General features: G+C 46.1%; 1 protein-coding gene across 1 annotated transcript; it reads left to right on the forward strand.

Moving 5' to 3' along the window:
• Positions 1-1,260: 1,260 nt before the first annotated feature.
• Pex11b (peroxisomal biogenesis factor 11 beta) lies at positions 1,261-12,386 on the forward strand. The gene is made up of 4 exons (XM_021196599.2): positions 1,261-1,547; positions 2,487-2,602; positions 3,174-3,375; positions 11,279-12,386. The coding sequence occupies exons 1-4, from the start codon at positions 1,492-1,494 to the stop codon at positions 11,682-11,684; spliced, it is 780 nt and encodes a 259-aa protein (XP_021052258.1). The 5' UTR covers positions 1,261-1,491; the 3' UTR covers positions 11,685-12,386.
• Positions 12,387-12,877: the final 491 nt, after the last annotated feature.

Consider the following 12,877-nt stretch of genomic DNA (forward strand, 5'->3'; position numbering starts at 1 on the left):
TGGCCCTGGCTGTCCAGGAGCTCACTTTGTAGACCAGGCTGGCCTCGAACTCAGAAATCCACCTGCCTCTGCCTCCCGAGTGCTGGGATTAAGAGCATGCACCACCAAACCCGGCTACTTTTATTTTTATGTGTGTGTCAGCCTGTTGACTCAATACATTCACCTCGTGCACGCCTGGTGCCCATGGATGAAGAGACCATCAGATTCTCTGAAACTGGAGTTAGAGACAGTTGTGAGCAACCCTTTACATGCTCAGAATTGAACCCAGTCCATGGCAAGAGCAGTAAGCACTCAACCACCAAGCTAGAACCCCTAAAGTCAGTCTTAATATGTCTTTCCTGCCAGTCAGGATGGAACTCTGTAGATAAGGTGGCTTTTAAACTTTCAGCAGTCTCCTGATCTGCCTCCTAAGTTGGAATTCGAGGTATGTACCATCACCCAGCAAAATGTAGGCATCTGGCATGCAAATCCTGACTTGGTGAGAGATAGGCCAGTGGCAGCAAAGCATGCAGTATCTTACCAAGCAACTAGTGTGTAGCTAAATTCAGGCTCAGCCCAGACCAGAGCTCTGACAGCTCACTCATCCAGGGCAAGACAAGCAAGAAACCAGGTTTTCCCCCAACGTTCTGTTCACACCTTCCACCTGAGCTCTGGGTTAAAGCAGGTTGAGTGCCGCTTCAGGAGAGCTGCTACCCACATGGCAATTAGTTTTTAGAGATATGGATACCTAACATGTGATGTCTCCAACTATAAACACTGAACAAGAATGTTTCAGGTAGAGTCTTGGGGCGTAACCCCAGAAGTGACCTGTAAGTTGGTAGCGGCTGAGTTACTAAGGTGCCGCTCACTACAGCAGGGCCAGGTTTCCTCCAGCAAGTAAGGCAGAAGCATTATGATCACTCCCATTCAGACACTGCAGCCACTGAGAAATATGACATCTCTGACATATTTCCACTTGTCCAGACCGCCCTTCACCACTGCTGACCTGAAAGGTGTGCTGGAACCTGCAGATGTGGTAGCCTGTGAAATTTCTTCGCTTAATTCTGCCCCTTAGACTGTCCATCCTCTATTCGGGAGGAGGTTGTCAAGCGGCATCTCGTCACATCTGCTTTCCCTAGGACAAATAGTCTAGGTCAGGCTTCTGCCCGTTCTGGGCGTTCGTAGCGGGAGGTGTATTTGTGTACCTTGGCAGCAACCTACAGCGCCTGCAGGCTCCCGCAGGCCCCACCCCTCGCTGCTGAGGATTTAAAGCAGAATGTGCTCCTGGGGGCGTGCTTAAAAGCTGGAGACCATCCCAGAGTGGGGTGAACTGCCGGAAATGCACCCACGATCTCGCTTCGCGTCCTGAAATTCCACTTCAAGGCCGGCTCCCGCTGCTTGACTTTCCTGCCGCCGTTTGTCCCTCGCGAAGCCCCGTTGCTCGCCCAGGAGGCGTGACTTGGGGCTAGAAGCAGGCGGGCTGCGGCGCCGTGGGCCCGGGCTGCCGCTGTCATGGACGCCTGGGTCCGCTTCAGTGCTCAGAGCCAAGCCCGGGAGCGGCTGTGTAGGTGCGGCCGACGGAGGAGCGCGGGCGGGAGGGCAGAGCAGGGTCCCGCGAGGCGACGGGCGCGCTACGGGGTCCCTAAGGGTCAGCTGTGACTACGGGGGCCCGCGCGGCCCCGGAGGCTCACTCCGCAGCCGGTTGTGAGATGATTCTTCCCTGCTCAAGGGAAAGATGGGGAAACTGAGGCATGAGCGGGCCAGCGGGGAGGCCGCCTAGGGTTACCGTGTCCACAGAGAGCAACAGTTTCCTCACTGCTGTGGTGGCACGAGGGGCGATCCTCTCGGTTCTGCGTCCTCTCGCCAGTTGTGACCTACGAGCCGCGCTATCTCGGCTCTCCTTTGGTTTCCATTCAGTTCAAGGACCTTAATCTATCTCTTAGTTTACCTGTCCGGAGAAGCAATCTGCCCTTCAACTAGATCTTCCTCTGTCGTGTTTCATGTATAAAATCGCAGTGTGGACATTTGCGATGGACCCCGGGCTGCTTTCTGACCCCTTTAGGCCTCATCATTTTCAAAACTCTAGTCTCTTAACTCCAAAGAGTGCTCTCCACCGTCTTCTAGGCTTTATTTTCTTCGCATGTCTTTCTCTTCCCTTGGCTTTGAAGAAAAACGGAAAGATACTGGTGTGAAACAGAGGAAGTGTCCCTGGCGGGGTTTTTGTTTACCAATTTACTTCTTATTTGTCTGAGTGTTTGGTCTGCAAGTATGTATGTGCACCACATGTGTGTCTAGTGCCTGCAGAGGACAGAAGAGGGTGGTGGAGCCCCTAGAACTAGAGTTACAGACAGTTGTGAGCCACCTTGTGAGTGCTGGGAGTGGAACCCGGGTCCCCTGCAAGAGCAAGTGCTCTTCCTAACCACCTCTCCAGCCCACGGAGGACATTGTTGGCAGAGGGGTTAGGGATGCCTGCCCCTGTCCCTTACTCTACCTGTCCTCCCCTCCAGGGCCGCCCAATATGCCTGTTCCCTTCTTGGCCATGCTTTGCAGAGACATGGGGCTAGTCCCGAGTTACAGAAACAGATTCGACAACTGGAGGGTCACCTGAGCCTCGGCCGAAAGTGTAAGTAAAGCAAACCTCCCTCTTATCACCCTCAGCTGGTAGCCCATGGCCTCTCCTTCCTGGATGTTCCCTTTCTGCCAGTTCGCCATCATTTTCCACTCCCCTGCTTGCCTCCAGTTGAGGTAAGAACAGGTATAAGGAAGTTAGCGCTGATTGGAGAGACACGGCACGTAAAAACTAAACTGGCACAAAAGTGAATTACGATTGAAAGTTAAGAAAAAGAACAAATGGGGGCTGGTGAGATGGCTCAGTGGGTAAGAGCACCCGACTGCTCTTCCGAAGGTCCGGAGTTCAAATCCCATCAACCACATGGTGGCTCACAACCATCCGTAACAAGATCTGATGCCCTCTTCTGCAGTGTCTGAAGACAGCTACAGTATACTTACATATAATAAATAAATAAATCTTTAAAAAAAAAAAAGAAAAGAAAAAGAACAAATTATTTTTATTCTTCCTTCCTGTATGTTATTATTGCTTGCTCAACTTTTACTTTTCTTTCTTTTTTTTTTTTCCCATCCCCACCCCTGCCTCTCGACTTCAAACCCTTGCTTTGCCTTGTATTCTCCACAAGTGCTACGCCTTGGGAACTCGACGGATGCCCTGGAGTCAGCCAAAAGAGCTGTGCACCTGTCGGATGTCGTTCTGAGATTCTGCATCACTGTTAGTCACCTCAACCGAGCCTTGTACTTCGCCTGTGACAATGTTCTATGGGCTGGGAAGTCAGGGCTAGCTCCCCGAGTGGACCAGGAAAAGTGGGCACAGCGTTCATTCAGGTTGGTTTTCCTTTTATCCTACAAGACTATTTGTAGCCTTCATTCTGCAAAGCTTGCATAGCTTGTAATAGTAAACATTCTGCTGTACATGTATGGGTATTCTGCCTGCATGTCTGTGCGCCATTTGTGTGCCTGGTGCTGGCAGAGGCCAAAAGAGGGCATCAGAATTGTAGTTACAGATGGTTGTGAGTTGTCACATGGGCTCTGGGAATCAAAACCCAAGTCCCAGAGAAGAGCATCCGGTGCTTTTAACCACTAAGTCATCACTCTAGACCCATATATTTACATTAATAAAAATTACTATTGTAGGCACTGCAGCACACATCTGTAGGTCAGACAACAGCTTTTAGTTGCTGGTTTTCTCCTTCTACTGTGAGTTCCAGGTACCAAACTCAGGTTGAGAATAAAACTCAAGGTTTGCATGGCAAGAGCTTCCACCACCTGGCCTAACTCCACTTCCTTTTCCCTGGCCCATAACCTGCTATACATGAGACAGAGGAGTCTCAGGAATTTTTTTTTTTTTTTGAGTGTACAATGGCTCTTCACACCCATTGTTACCACATCTACTGATTCAAGCAACCACATGCTGGAAATGTTGAGGGGGGAAAGTGCATGTGAATTAAACGTGAAAATTGTTTGTGTCGTTATTCTTTAGCCATTGCACATATATTGTATGAAGTATTATAAACAATCTGGAGGTGGATACAGAGGATCGTGTGGATTATGTATAGATGCAATACCACTTTATCTAAGGGACTTGAGCAGCTGTGGGTTTGGGTAGAATTGGATGGGTGAGCAGGGGGAAAGATCCTGAAATTAATCCTCCATGGAGGGACTGACTGTAAATTGTTTACTTTTTTAAAGATTTATATATTTTATGTATATGAGTATGCTGTAGCTGTCTTCAGACACACCTAGAGAAGAAATTGGATTCCATTACAGATGACTGTGAGTTACCATGTGGTTGCTGGGAATTGAACTCAGGACCTCTGGAAGAGCAGCCAGTGCTCTTAACCACTGAGCCATCTCTCCAGCCATGTTTCTCTCTTTTTGAGGCAAGGTCTTCCTATGTAACCCTGATTGATTCACTACATAGAACATGCTGGCCTTGAATCACAGAGATCTAGCTGACTCTGCCTCCAGAGTACTGCCACTGTGTCGTGACAATTATACCTATCTTAACTGACCATTTGGTTTCTAATCTTCATTTGCATCTTACACCATAAAAAAGTAACAATATCAGATGGAAGTTATATTTGCTGTGCCACATAAGTGACTGGGTTGTAGATGATAACTATTATATTCCTTTAATTATATCTAAACCATAGAGTGTCTACCCTTATTGCCTCCCTTGATTCCATAGTCCTTTCATTTTTTAATTTATTATTTGTGTGTGTGTGTGTGTGTGTGTGTGTGTGTGTGTGTGTGTGTGCTTGTGCCTGCATGGAGGGATTGAGGGATGTGGCACACCACTCTTTCTGGAGGACACTTTGAAAGGGTTGGTTCTCTCCTTCCACCATGTAGGTCTCAAGACTGAACTCAGGTCATCACATTTGGTGACAATGCCTTTTCCCTACTGAGTCATCTTTCTTTTTTTTTTTTTTTTTTAAGGTTTTTTAAGATTTATTTATTTATTATATGTACTCCAGACACTCCAGAAGAAGGAGTCAGATCTCATTAAGGATGGTTGTGAGCCACCATGTGGTTGCTGGGATTTGAACTCCAGACCTTTGGAAGAGCAGTCGGGTGCTCTTTCTTACCCACTGAGCCATCTCACCAGCCCCCCTAGTGAGTCACCTTGTGTGGTGTGTTTGTTGTTTTGTTTTGGTTTTAGATAGGTCCCACTAAGTAGCCCAGTCTTGCCTGAAACTTAGGGTTCTCCTACTTTAGGTGCCCGAGTCCCAGGACAGCATTACAGGCCTGTGATACCATGTCTAGCTTCTTTTTCTTTTGCAATAATGGGGTCTCATAGGACTGAGATAACACAGTTCTTCTACAAGCATGAAGACCTGAGTTTGATTTCCCAGCCCATGTTAAAAAACAAAACCAAGACCCAGGCATACTGACACATTCTTGCTATCCCAGCGGTGTGGAGTTAAACTGGAGGATTCCTAAGGCTCTCTGGCCGGCCGGCCTGGGAAAATGAGCAAGTTCCAGGCCAAGTGATAAGTCCTGTCTCAAAAACAAGGTGGATGACACTTGAGGAGAGACCCCCAGGTTGAACTCTGGGCTTCACATGTGTGTACACATATGCGTATATACCCATGCACATGTATAAAGAGATGGGGTCTTGGTTTGTTGCTCAGGCTGCTACAGGATTCCTGGAAGAATCCCCCTACCTTGGCCGCCCTAGCAGCTGGGACTCCAGAAGCATGTGCCCCTCCCATTGGGCTTGGATTTTCCAAAAACGTTTCTCAGTTTCTTACATGGGCCAGGAATTAAGCAAAAGCCAAACAAATGTGGTGCCTGATCCTTGAAACATAAAGTTTAAGATGACCCAGTGAGTGAAAACCAGCAGACCTGATGTCTTAGTTAGGGTTTATTGCTGTAAAGACACCACAACCAAGGCAATTCTCATAAAGAACAACATTTAATTGGGGCCGGCTTACAGTTTCAGAGGTTCAGTCCATTATCATCATGGCAGGAAGCATGGCAGCCTGTAGTCAGACATGGTGCTGGAAGAGCTGAGAGACATCTTGATCCAAAAGCAGACTCAGGAGACCCCCTCTTCTGTACTTGGCAGAACTTGAGTGCTAGGAGCCCAGCATCCACAAGGCAGCTCAGAACCATCTGTAACTCTCAGTTCTAGAGGACTCTGATGCCCTCTTCTGGCTTCTGCAGACACTGCATGTACATAGGTGCACAAGACATGATACATGAGGCAAAACAACTATGTACATAAAATCTTAAATAAAAAAAACTAAAACAGATAATCACAACAAACAGTAATCAGACCAATGGGAAGTCCTATCTCCAGAAATAAGGTAGGCAGTACCAGGAATATGGTTTGAGCTTGTTCTTTTGGTCTCTATGCATGAGGAGTCCTTTGGTCTCAGGCACATGCATGTGCACTTGCCTACATTTTCATCTACACACAGGAACATACACGCACATGCACACATGCCACGTGTACACACATGTGTACACACACGGCTTTAATGATTATGAAAAGAGTGATACAAGGTTACGTTAAAGGGTTAAGGGTGTAGCTGAGGTATCTAGGGTTAATAGTTGATTGTTATTAGATTTAAAAAAAAAAAAAAAAAAAGGTGAGCCAGGCAGTGGTGATGCACATCTTTAATCCCAGCACCTGGGAAGCAGAAGGAGGCGGATCTCTGAGTTTGAAGCCAGTCTGGTCTACAGAGTGAGTTCCAGGACAACCAGGGCTATACAGAGAAACCCTGTCTCAAAAAACTAAAAAAGTTGGCCGGGCATGGTGGCACACGCCTTTAATCCCAGCACTCAGGAGGCAGAGACAGGCAGATTTCTGAGTTCGAGGCCAGCCTGGTCTACAAAGTGAGTTCCAGGACAGCCGGGGCTATACAGAGAAACCCTGTCTCGAAAAACAAAAAAACAAAAAAACAAAAAAAAAAAATCTAAAAAAGTGTGGGGGGGGGAGTGGATGATTTTAAGAGCAGATGTAATGCTATGATTTACATTCATGCTACTAGTTACTTTATCAACGTCAACAGTTGGGGTAGGGTAAGAATGGCCACAGAGAGACTCTGTAGCTAGAGTAGATTAAAGACAAAAACAGCCTGCAGAGGTGTCTAAGTCATGAAGAGTGGTTGTTGCATGTAAGCATAAGCTGAGTTTGCATCCACAGAAAGTCAGGTGCATTGCTCATACCTGCGAGCCTGGTACTGCGCTTCCCAGAGGTGGAGAGAAGATGCCAGGGTCTTATCTGACAAGTGCGGAGCTCCAGGTTCAGTAAAAGACCTTGTCTCGGGACATGGCGAGACATGGCAGAGAGCCGTAGAGGAAAGCACCTGATGTCTACCTCTGACCTCTGTATGTGCATACCTTGTAACACACACGCACACACACACACACACACACACCTGCACACGCACGCACACACACACACCTGCACACGCACGCACACACACACACACACATACACACACACACACACCTGCACACACACACACATGCACGCACACACACACACAGGCTTTAAGACTTAGCTAATGTATACCTGTAATCCCAGCACTAGGAAGGTTTAGGCAGAATAAAAAATTGATGGCCAGCCTGAACCACATAGTGAAATAAATCCTGTCTCAAACCAAAACAACAAAAATGTAAAAGGCTTTGAGCTGGGCCAAGTGTGGTGATGCAGGCTTTAGTTCCTACACTAGGAGGCAAAGGCAGAGGGGATCTCTGTGGATTTAAGGTATGCTCGCTCTATATAGTGAGTTCCAGGTTAGCCAGAGCTATAGAGTAAGACTCTGTTCCAAAAAGAAATTTTTTTTCTGCTTAAGGAATTTATAATCTAGTATCTCTAGCAGTTACTTAATATGTCTGGACCTTTGCAGAGTTCTGTTTTGTTTTGTTTTGTTTTCTTAGAAATTGGATATAACATCTTCTCTGTGTCTCTGTCTGTCTGCCTGTCTCTCTGTCTCTTTGTCTCTCTCTCTGTCTCTCTCTGTCTCTCTCTCTGTCTCTCTCTGTCTCTCTCTGTCTCTGTCTCTCTCTCTGTCTCTCTGTCTCTCTCTCTCTGTCTCTCTCTCTCTCTCTCTCTGTCTGTCTGTCTTTCTCTCTCTCTTGCCCGCTCTGTCCTCTGTCTTTTGGCTTTTGGAGATTGGGTTTTTCAGTGTAGCTTAGGCTGTTCTGGAAATTACTCTGTAGACCAGGCTGGCCTTGAACTCAGAGATTGTATGTGTCTCTTGAACAACTAAATGCATACTTTCAAAATAGTTTGCATTACTAGGGTCAAGTTAAGTGTATTTCTCTGTGTGTGTATGTGTGTGTGTGTGTGTGTTTGCACAAGTGTGTGCAAATGTCTGGGCACATGTATATATCTAGAGGCTCAAGGTTGGCTTTGGAAGTCTCCCTTCCCTGTCTTTCTCCACCGTATTCATCGACACAGGGTCTTTCAGTTGAGTCCAGAGCTCACCTACACAATGCTAGTCAGACTAGCCATCTTGTTCTGGGAGTCCCTGTCTTTGTGTCTACCAACACTGACATAGACTTTGGGAACGTGAGCTTAGGGTCTCAGTCTTGCATTGCAAGCACATCACTGCCATCTCTCCAGCACAGAATATGGCGCATTAGACAGATGGTCTCAAAAACAAAATTTGGGGGCTCAGCGGGTAAGAGCACCCGACTGCTCTTCCAAAGGTGCACAGTTCAACTCCCAGCAACCACATGGTGGCTCACAACCATCCTTAACAAGATCTGATGCCCTCTTCTGGAGTGTCTGAAGACAGCTACAGTGTACTTACATATGATAAATAAATAAATCTTTAAAAAAAGATGAAAAAACCGAAATTTGGAGTTGATCTTGGCAGATTTCATGACTAATAAATTTTAAGCCAGGACCTTAAGGTACACATAAGCACATTGTAGACTAGCAGGAGAGTTGCTTTTTCTTTATTATTTCAGGGGTATAATTATATGTATTTAAGCGTACAGTGTGGTGTTTTGTATATGTATATGATGAGATGGGCTCCATAGTCAAGAGCGCAGCGTCCTTATAATGGGGTGGGAGAGATGACACAGCAGTTAAGAGTACTAGCTGTTCTTCCAGAGGGCACCGGCTCAATTCCCAGTGTTCACACGGTGCTCATGACCACCTGTTTCTCCAGTTCCAGCTGGTCTGACACCCTCTTCTGGCCTTCTTGGGTGGCAGGCATGCACATAGTGCACAGACATACATGCAGGCAAAACGCCCATATACATAGTATAAATAATTTTTAAAATACTCATAACCTCATGGTGACATCTTTTTAATGATAAGAACACGAGCTGAGATCGATCAACGACCCACTTAGCAACTTTCAAGTACATGATTATATTAACTCTATGTTATTATGTTAACTGATATATTAACTGTAGTCACCACGTTAGCTATATAGAACTATTTATTTTGTAGAACTGAATGTTTGTTGTCCCATTTAACGTTCTCCTGTTTTTTGTCCTCTCCAATCCTGGCAACCACAGTTTTGTTTTGTTTTTTTTTTGTTTGTTTGTTTTTTTAAGATTTATTTAATATTTATTTATTAAGTACACTGTAGCTGTCTTCAGACACTCCAGAAGAGGGAGTCAGATCTCATTAAGGATGGTTGTGAGCNCTGTCTTCAGACACTCCAGAAGAGGGAGTCAGATCTCATTAAGGATGGTTGTGAGCCACCATGTGGTTGCTGGGATTTGAACTCTGCACCTTTGGAAGAACAGTCGGGTGCTCTTACCTGCTGAGCCATCTCACCAGCCCAGGCAACCACAGTTTTAGTCTATCCTTTGATAAGGTAGGCTATTTAGATTTAACACATAAGTGAGATCATGAGTCTTTCTGTGTCAGATTTATTAAACCTAGTATGTTGTCAAGAAAGGACAGTTCTTTTCTGGTGTTGCTGATATTGAAACCAGGACTTGTGCATGGAAGGCATATATTCTTACCAGTGAGCTACATTCCCACTTCTAAGGGTTCCCTCTTTTAAGAGTTATGTATTTATTATGTATACAATGTTCTGGCTGCATACCAGAAGAGGGCACCAGATCTCATTATAAATGGTTGTGAACCACCATGTGGTTGCTAGGAATTGAACTTAGGACCTCAGGAAGAGCAGTCAGTGTTCTTAATCTTTGAGCCATCTCTCCAGTCCAGCAAGATATATATTTTTAACTTTTTTAAAAAGTGATTTATCCGGGCTGGTGAGATGGCTCAGTGGGTAAGAGCACCCGACTGTTCTGAAGGTCCGGAGTTCAAATCCCAGCAACCACATGGTGACTCATAACCATCTGTAACAAGATCTGACGCCCTCTTCTGGAGTGTTTGAAGACAGCTACAGTGTACTTACATATAATAAATAAATATTTTTTTTAAAAATGTGATTTATCAGACTGGCAAGATGGCTCAGTAGGTGAGAGCACTGATTGCTTTTCTGAAGGCCCTACGTTCAAATCCCAATGACCACATAGTGGCTCACAACCATCCGTAATGAGATCTGATGCCCTCTACTGGTGTGTCTGAAAACAGCTATATTGTACTTATGTACAATAATAAATAAATCTTTGAGCCAGAGTGAGCAGTGACTGAGCGAGCAGAGTTGACAGGAGCAAGCAGTGCCGACCAGTGCAAGTAGAGGTCCTAAATTCAATTCCCAACAACCACATGAAGGCTCACAACCATCTGTACAGCTACAGTGTATTCATATACATAAAATATTTTACATAAAATAATAAATAAATAAATCTTTTTTTTTTCCTTGTTTTTTTTTTGAGACAGGGTTTCTCTGTATAGCCCTGGCTGTCCTGGAACTCACTTTGTAGACCAGGCTGGCCTCGAACTCAGAAATCCGCCTGCCTCTGCCTCCTGGGTGCTGGGATTAAAGGTGTGTGCCACTATGCCTGGCTATCCATCTTCTTATATGTAGTATAATATACTAGGTTATTTATATTGGGTATGTGGATACATGTAAGTACATTAATATGTCTGTGAAAGTCAGAGGACAACTTGGGGAAGTCAGTTATTCTGGGGATCAAACTTAGATCTTCAGGCTGGATGGCAAGTGCCTTTACCAACTAAGCTATCTCCTCAGCCCCAGCATGGACATTTCTAGTAGTGGAGTATAGCAATCACTTCTGATGTTCTGATGTGGAATCCCATTGCAGTCCATGAGAAGAGTTGTTCAGTAGACGTTTGTGCTTTTTCTAACTCATGCATCTTCCCTGTGTGTCTCAGATACTATCTGTTTTCCCTCATCATGAATCTGAGCCGTGATGCCTATGAGATTCGCCTACTGATGGAACAAGAGACTTCAGCTTACAGCAGGCGAGCGAAGGCCTCTGGAGTAGGAGTCTCAGGAGGGGTAGAGCCTGGGGGACCTGGGGGACCCGGGACTGCAGGAGGAAGTCTGCCACAACTGGCTCTGAAGTTTCGGCTCCGAATCCTGCTCCTGGCTCGTGTCCTTCGAGGTCACCCCCCTCTCCTGCTGGATGTGCTCAGAAATGCCTGCGACCTCTTCATCCCACTGGACAAACTCGGCCTCTGGCGTTGTGGCCCTGGGATTGTGGGGCTGTGCGGCCTCATATCCTCCATTCTGTCTATTCTCACCCTAATCTGTCCCTGGCTACGACTTAAGCCCTGACAGACACTGTGGTACAAGATAAGGAAGAAACCCAGATGGGTGAGGTGGAAGCTGAGATGGTCGCTGTGTGCCAGCCTGATTGTAATTCAACTCCTTGACTGAAGTTAAAATCCAGATACTTAGGGATGAGGGGAAGAACCTGCCAAAGCTGGGTCAGGAAGGCAGTGCTAAGGGAAGGCTCCCGTACACTTTGCTGCTGGGCTTCAGTTCCATTGCTGGAATCTCTTAGCTCATCCCTTTGTCTGTCGCGAGTCTGGTTAAGAATTTGTTACCGTGAGGCAGAGTTCTCTTTCTTAGTCTCCTGTCCAGATACTTAAAGGGTGGGGAGATTACTTGGTAGGGGAGCTTAAGTTGTGGATGGCACAGTGCTAATTGTATTCTTTTTTTCTGAAACCTCATGTAGCATTTTTCTTCCTTTCCACCCTCCATACTTTTCCAGGCTTCATGGGTCTGCCTCAGCAGACTGCCTCCTGATTTAGCCCAGACCCTCCTCTGCCTCCACACTTTCCCATTCCTGCGTACACTTTGATATTAGAGTTTCCTTCCCCATTTGGCTCTTGCCTGTTCTCTACCCAGCCTGATGCTGTGTCTGGCCCCTTCCTGTAAATACTGTACAATGCGTCTATGTAAATGACTGGTCCTTGCCCACAGAGCAAGCAGGCCTTCTAGGCTAACACATTAAAGATCAGTTTGCTCACTGACTTTTTTATTCAATTCAAGATTGGGGGGTGGGGGATGTTTTCACTGTGGTACCTAGGCAGGTCTGAAGCTCGGAGCTCTCCTGCTTTAGGCTTCTGAGTAGCAGGTGAGTGTTACTGTATCCAGTTGCTCACTGGCTTCCGGGTCTCTCATGTTCTGGTCATTGTAAGCCTTAGCTCCTGTGATTGTGGATGGCTTTCCTTGGCATTAGCAGCTAACATGGTTACCCACAGATTTTCACTGAAAATTTAAATGTTGAGGGGAAGACAATCCATGAACAGCCTCAAGTTAGGGGTGAGATGTTTTCAACCGAAGTAATTATCTTGACACCACAAAGCACACCTGTCTATAGGCAATGACTCCCCAAAAGCTATTAAACACACATAAGCATGACCAGAACTCAGTGGACTGGCAAGGTCACACAGTAGGACTGCCCTTCACACAGTAGGTAGGAAAATGCTGCTGTCATGGCTGTCAGCTGTTATTTTGCATAT

The sequence above is a fragment of the Mus pahari genome, chromosome 4, assembly GCF_900095145.1.
Source record: "Mus pahari chromosome 4, PAHARI_EIJ_v1.1, whole genome shotgun sequence".
Taxonomy (NCBI): domain Eukaryota; kingdom Metazoa; phylum Chordata; class Mammalia; order Rodentia; family Muridae; genus Mus; species Mus pahari.

Bases quoted from the DNA above. Each gene is read 5' to 3' on its own strand.
- Pex11b (XM_021196599.2), top strand. From the start codon at position 1,492: ATGGACGCCTGGGTCCGCTTCAGTGCTCAGAGCCAAGCCCGGGAGCGG. The intron at 1,548-2,486 runs GTGCGGCCGACG...CCTCCCCTCCAG, and splicing joins GCCCGGGAGCGGCTGTGTAG to GGCCGCCCAATATGCCTGTT. The intron at 2,603-3,173 runs GTAAGTAAAGCA...ATTCTCCACAAG, and splicing joins CCTGAGCCTCGGCCGAAAGT to TGCTACGCCTTGGGAACTCG.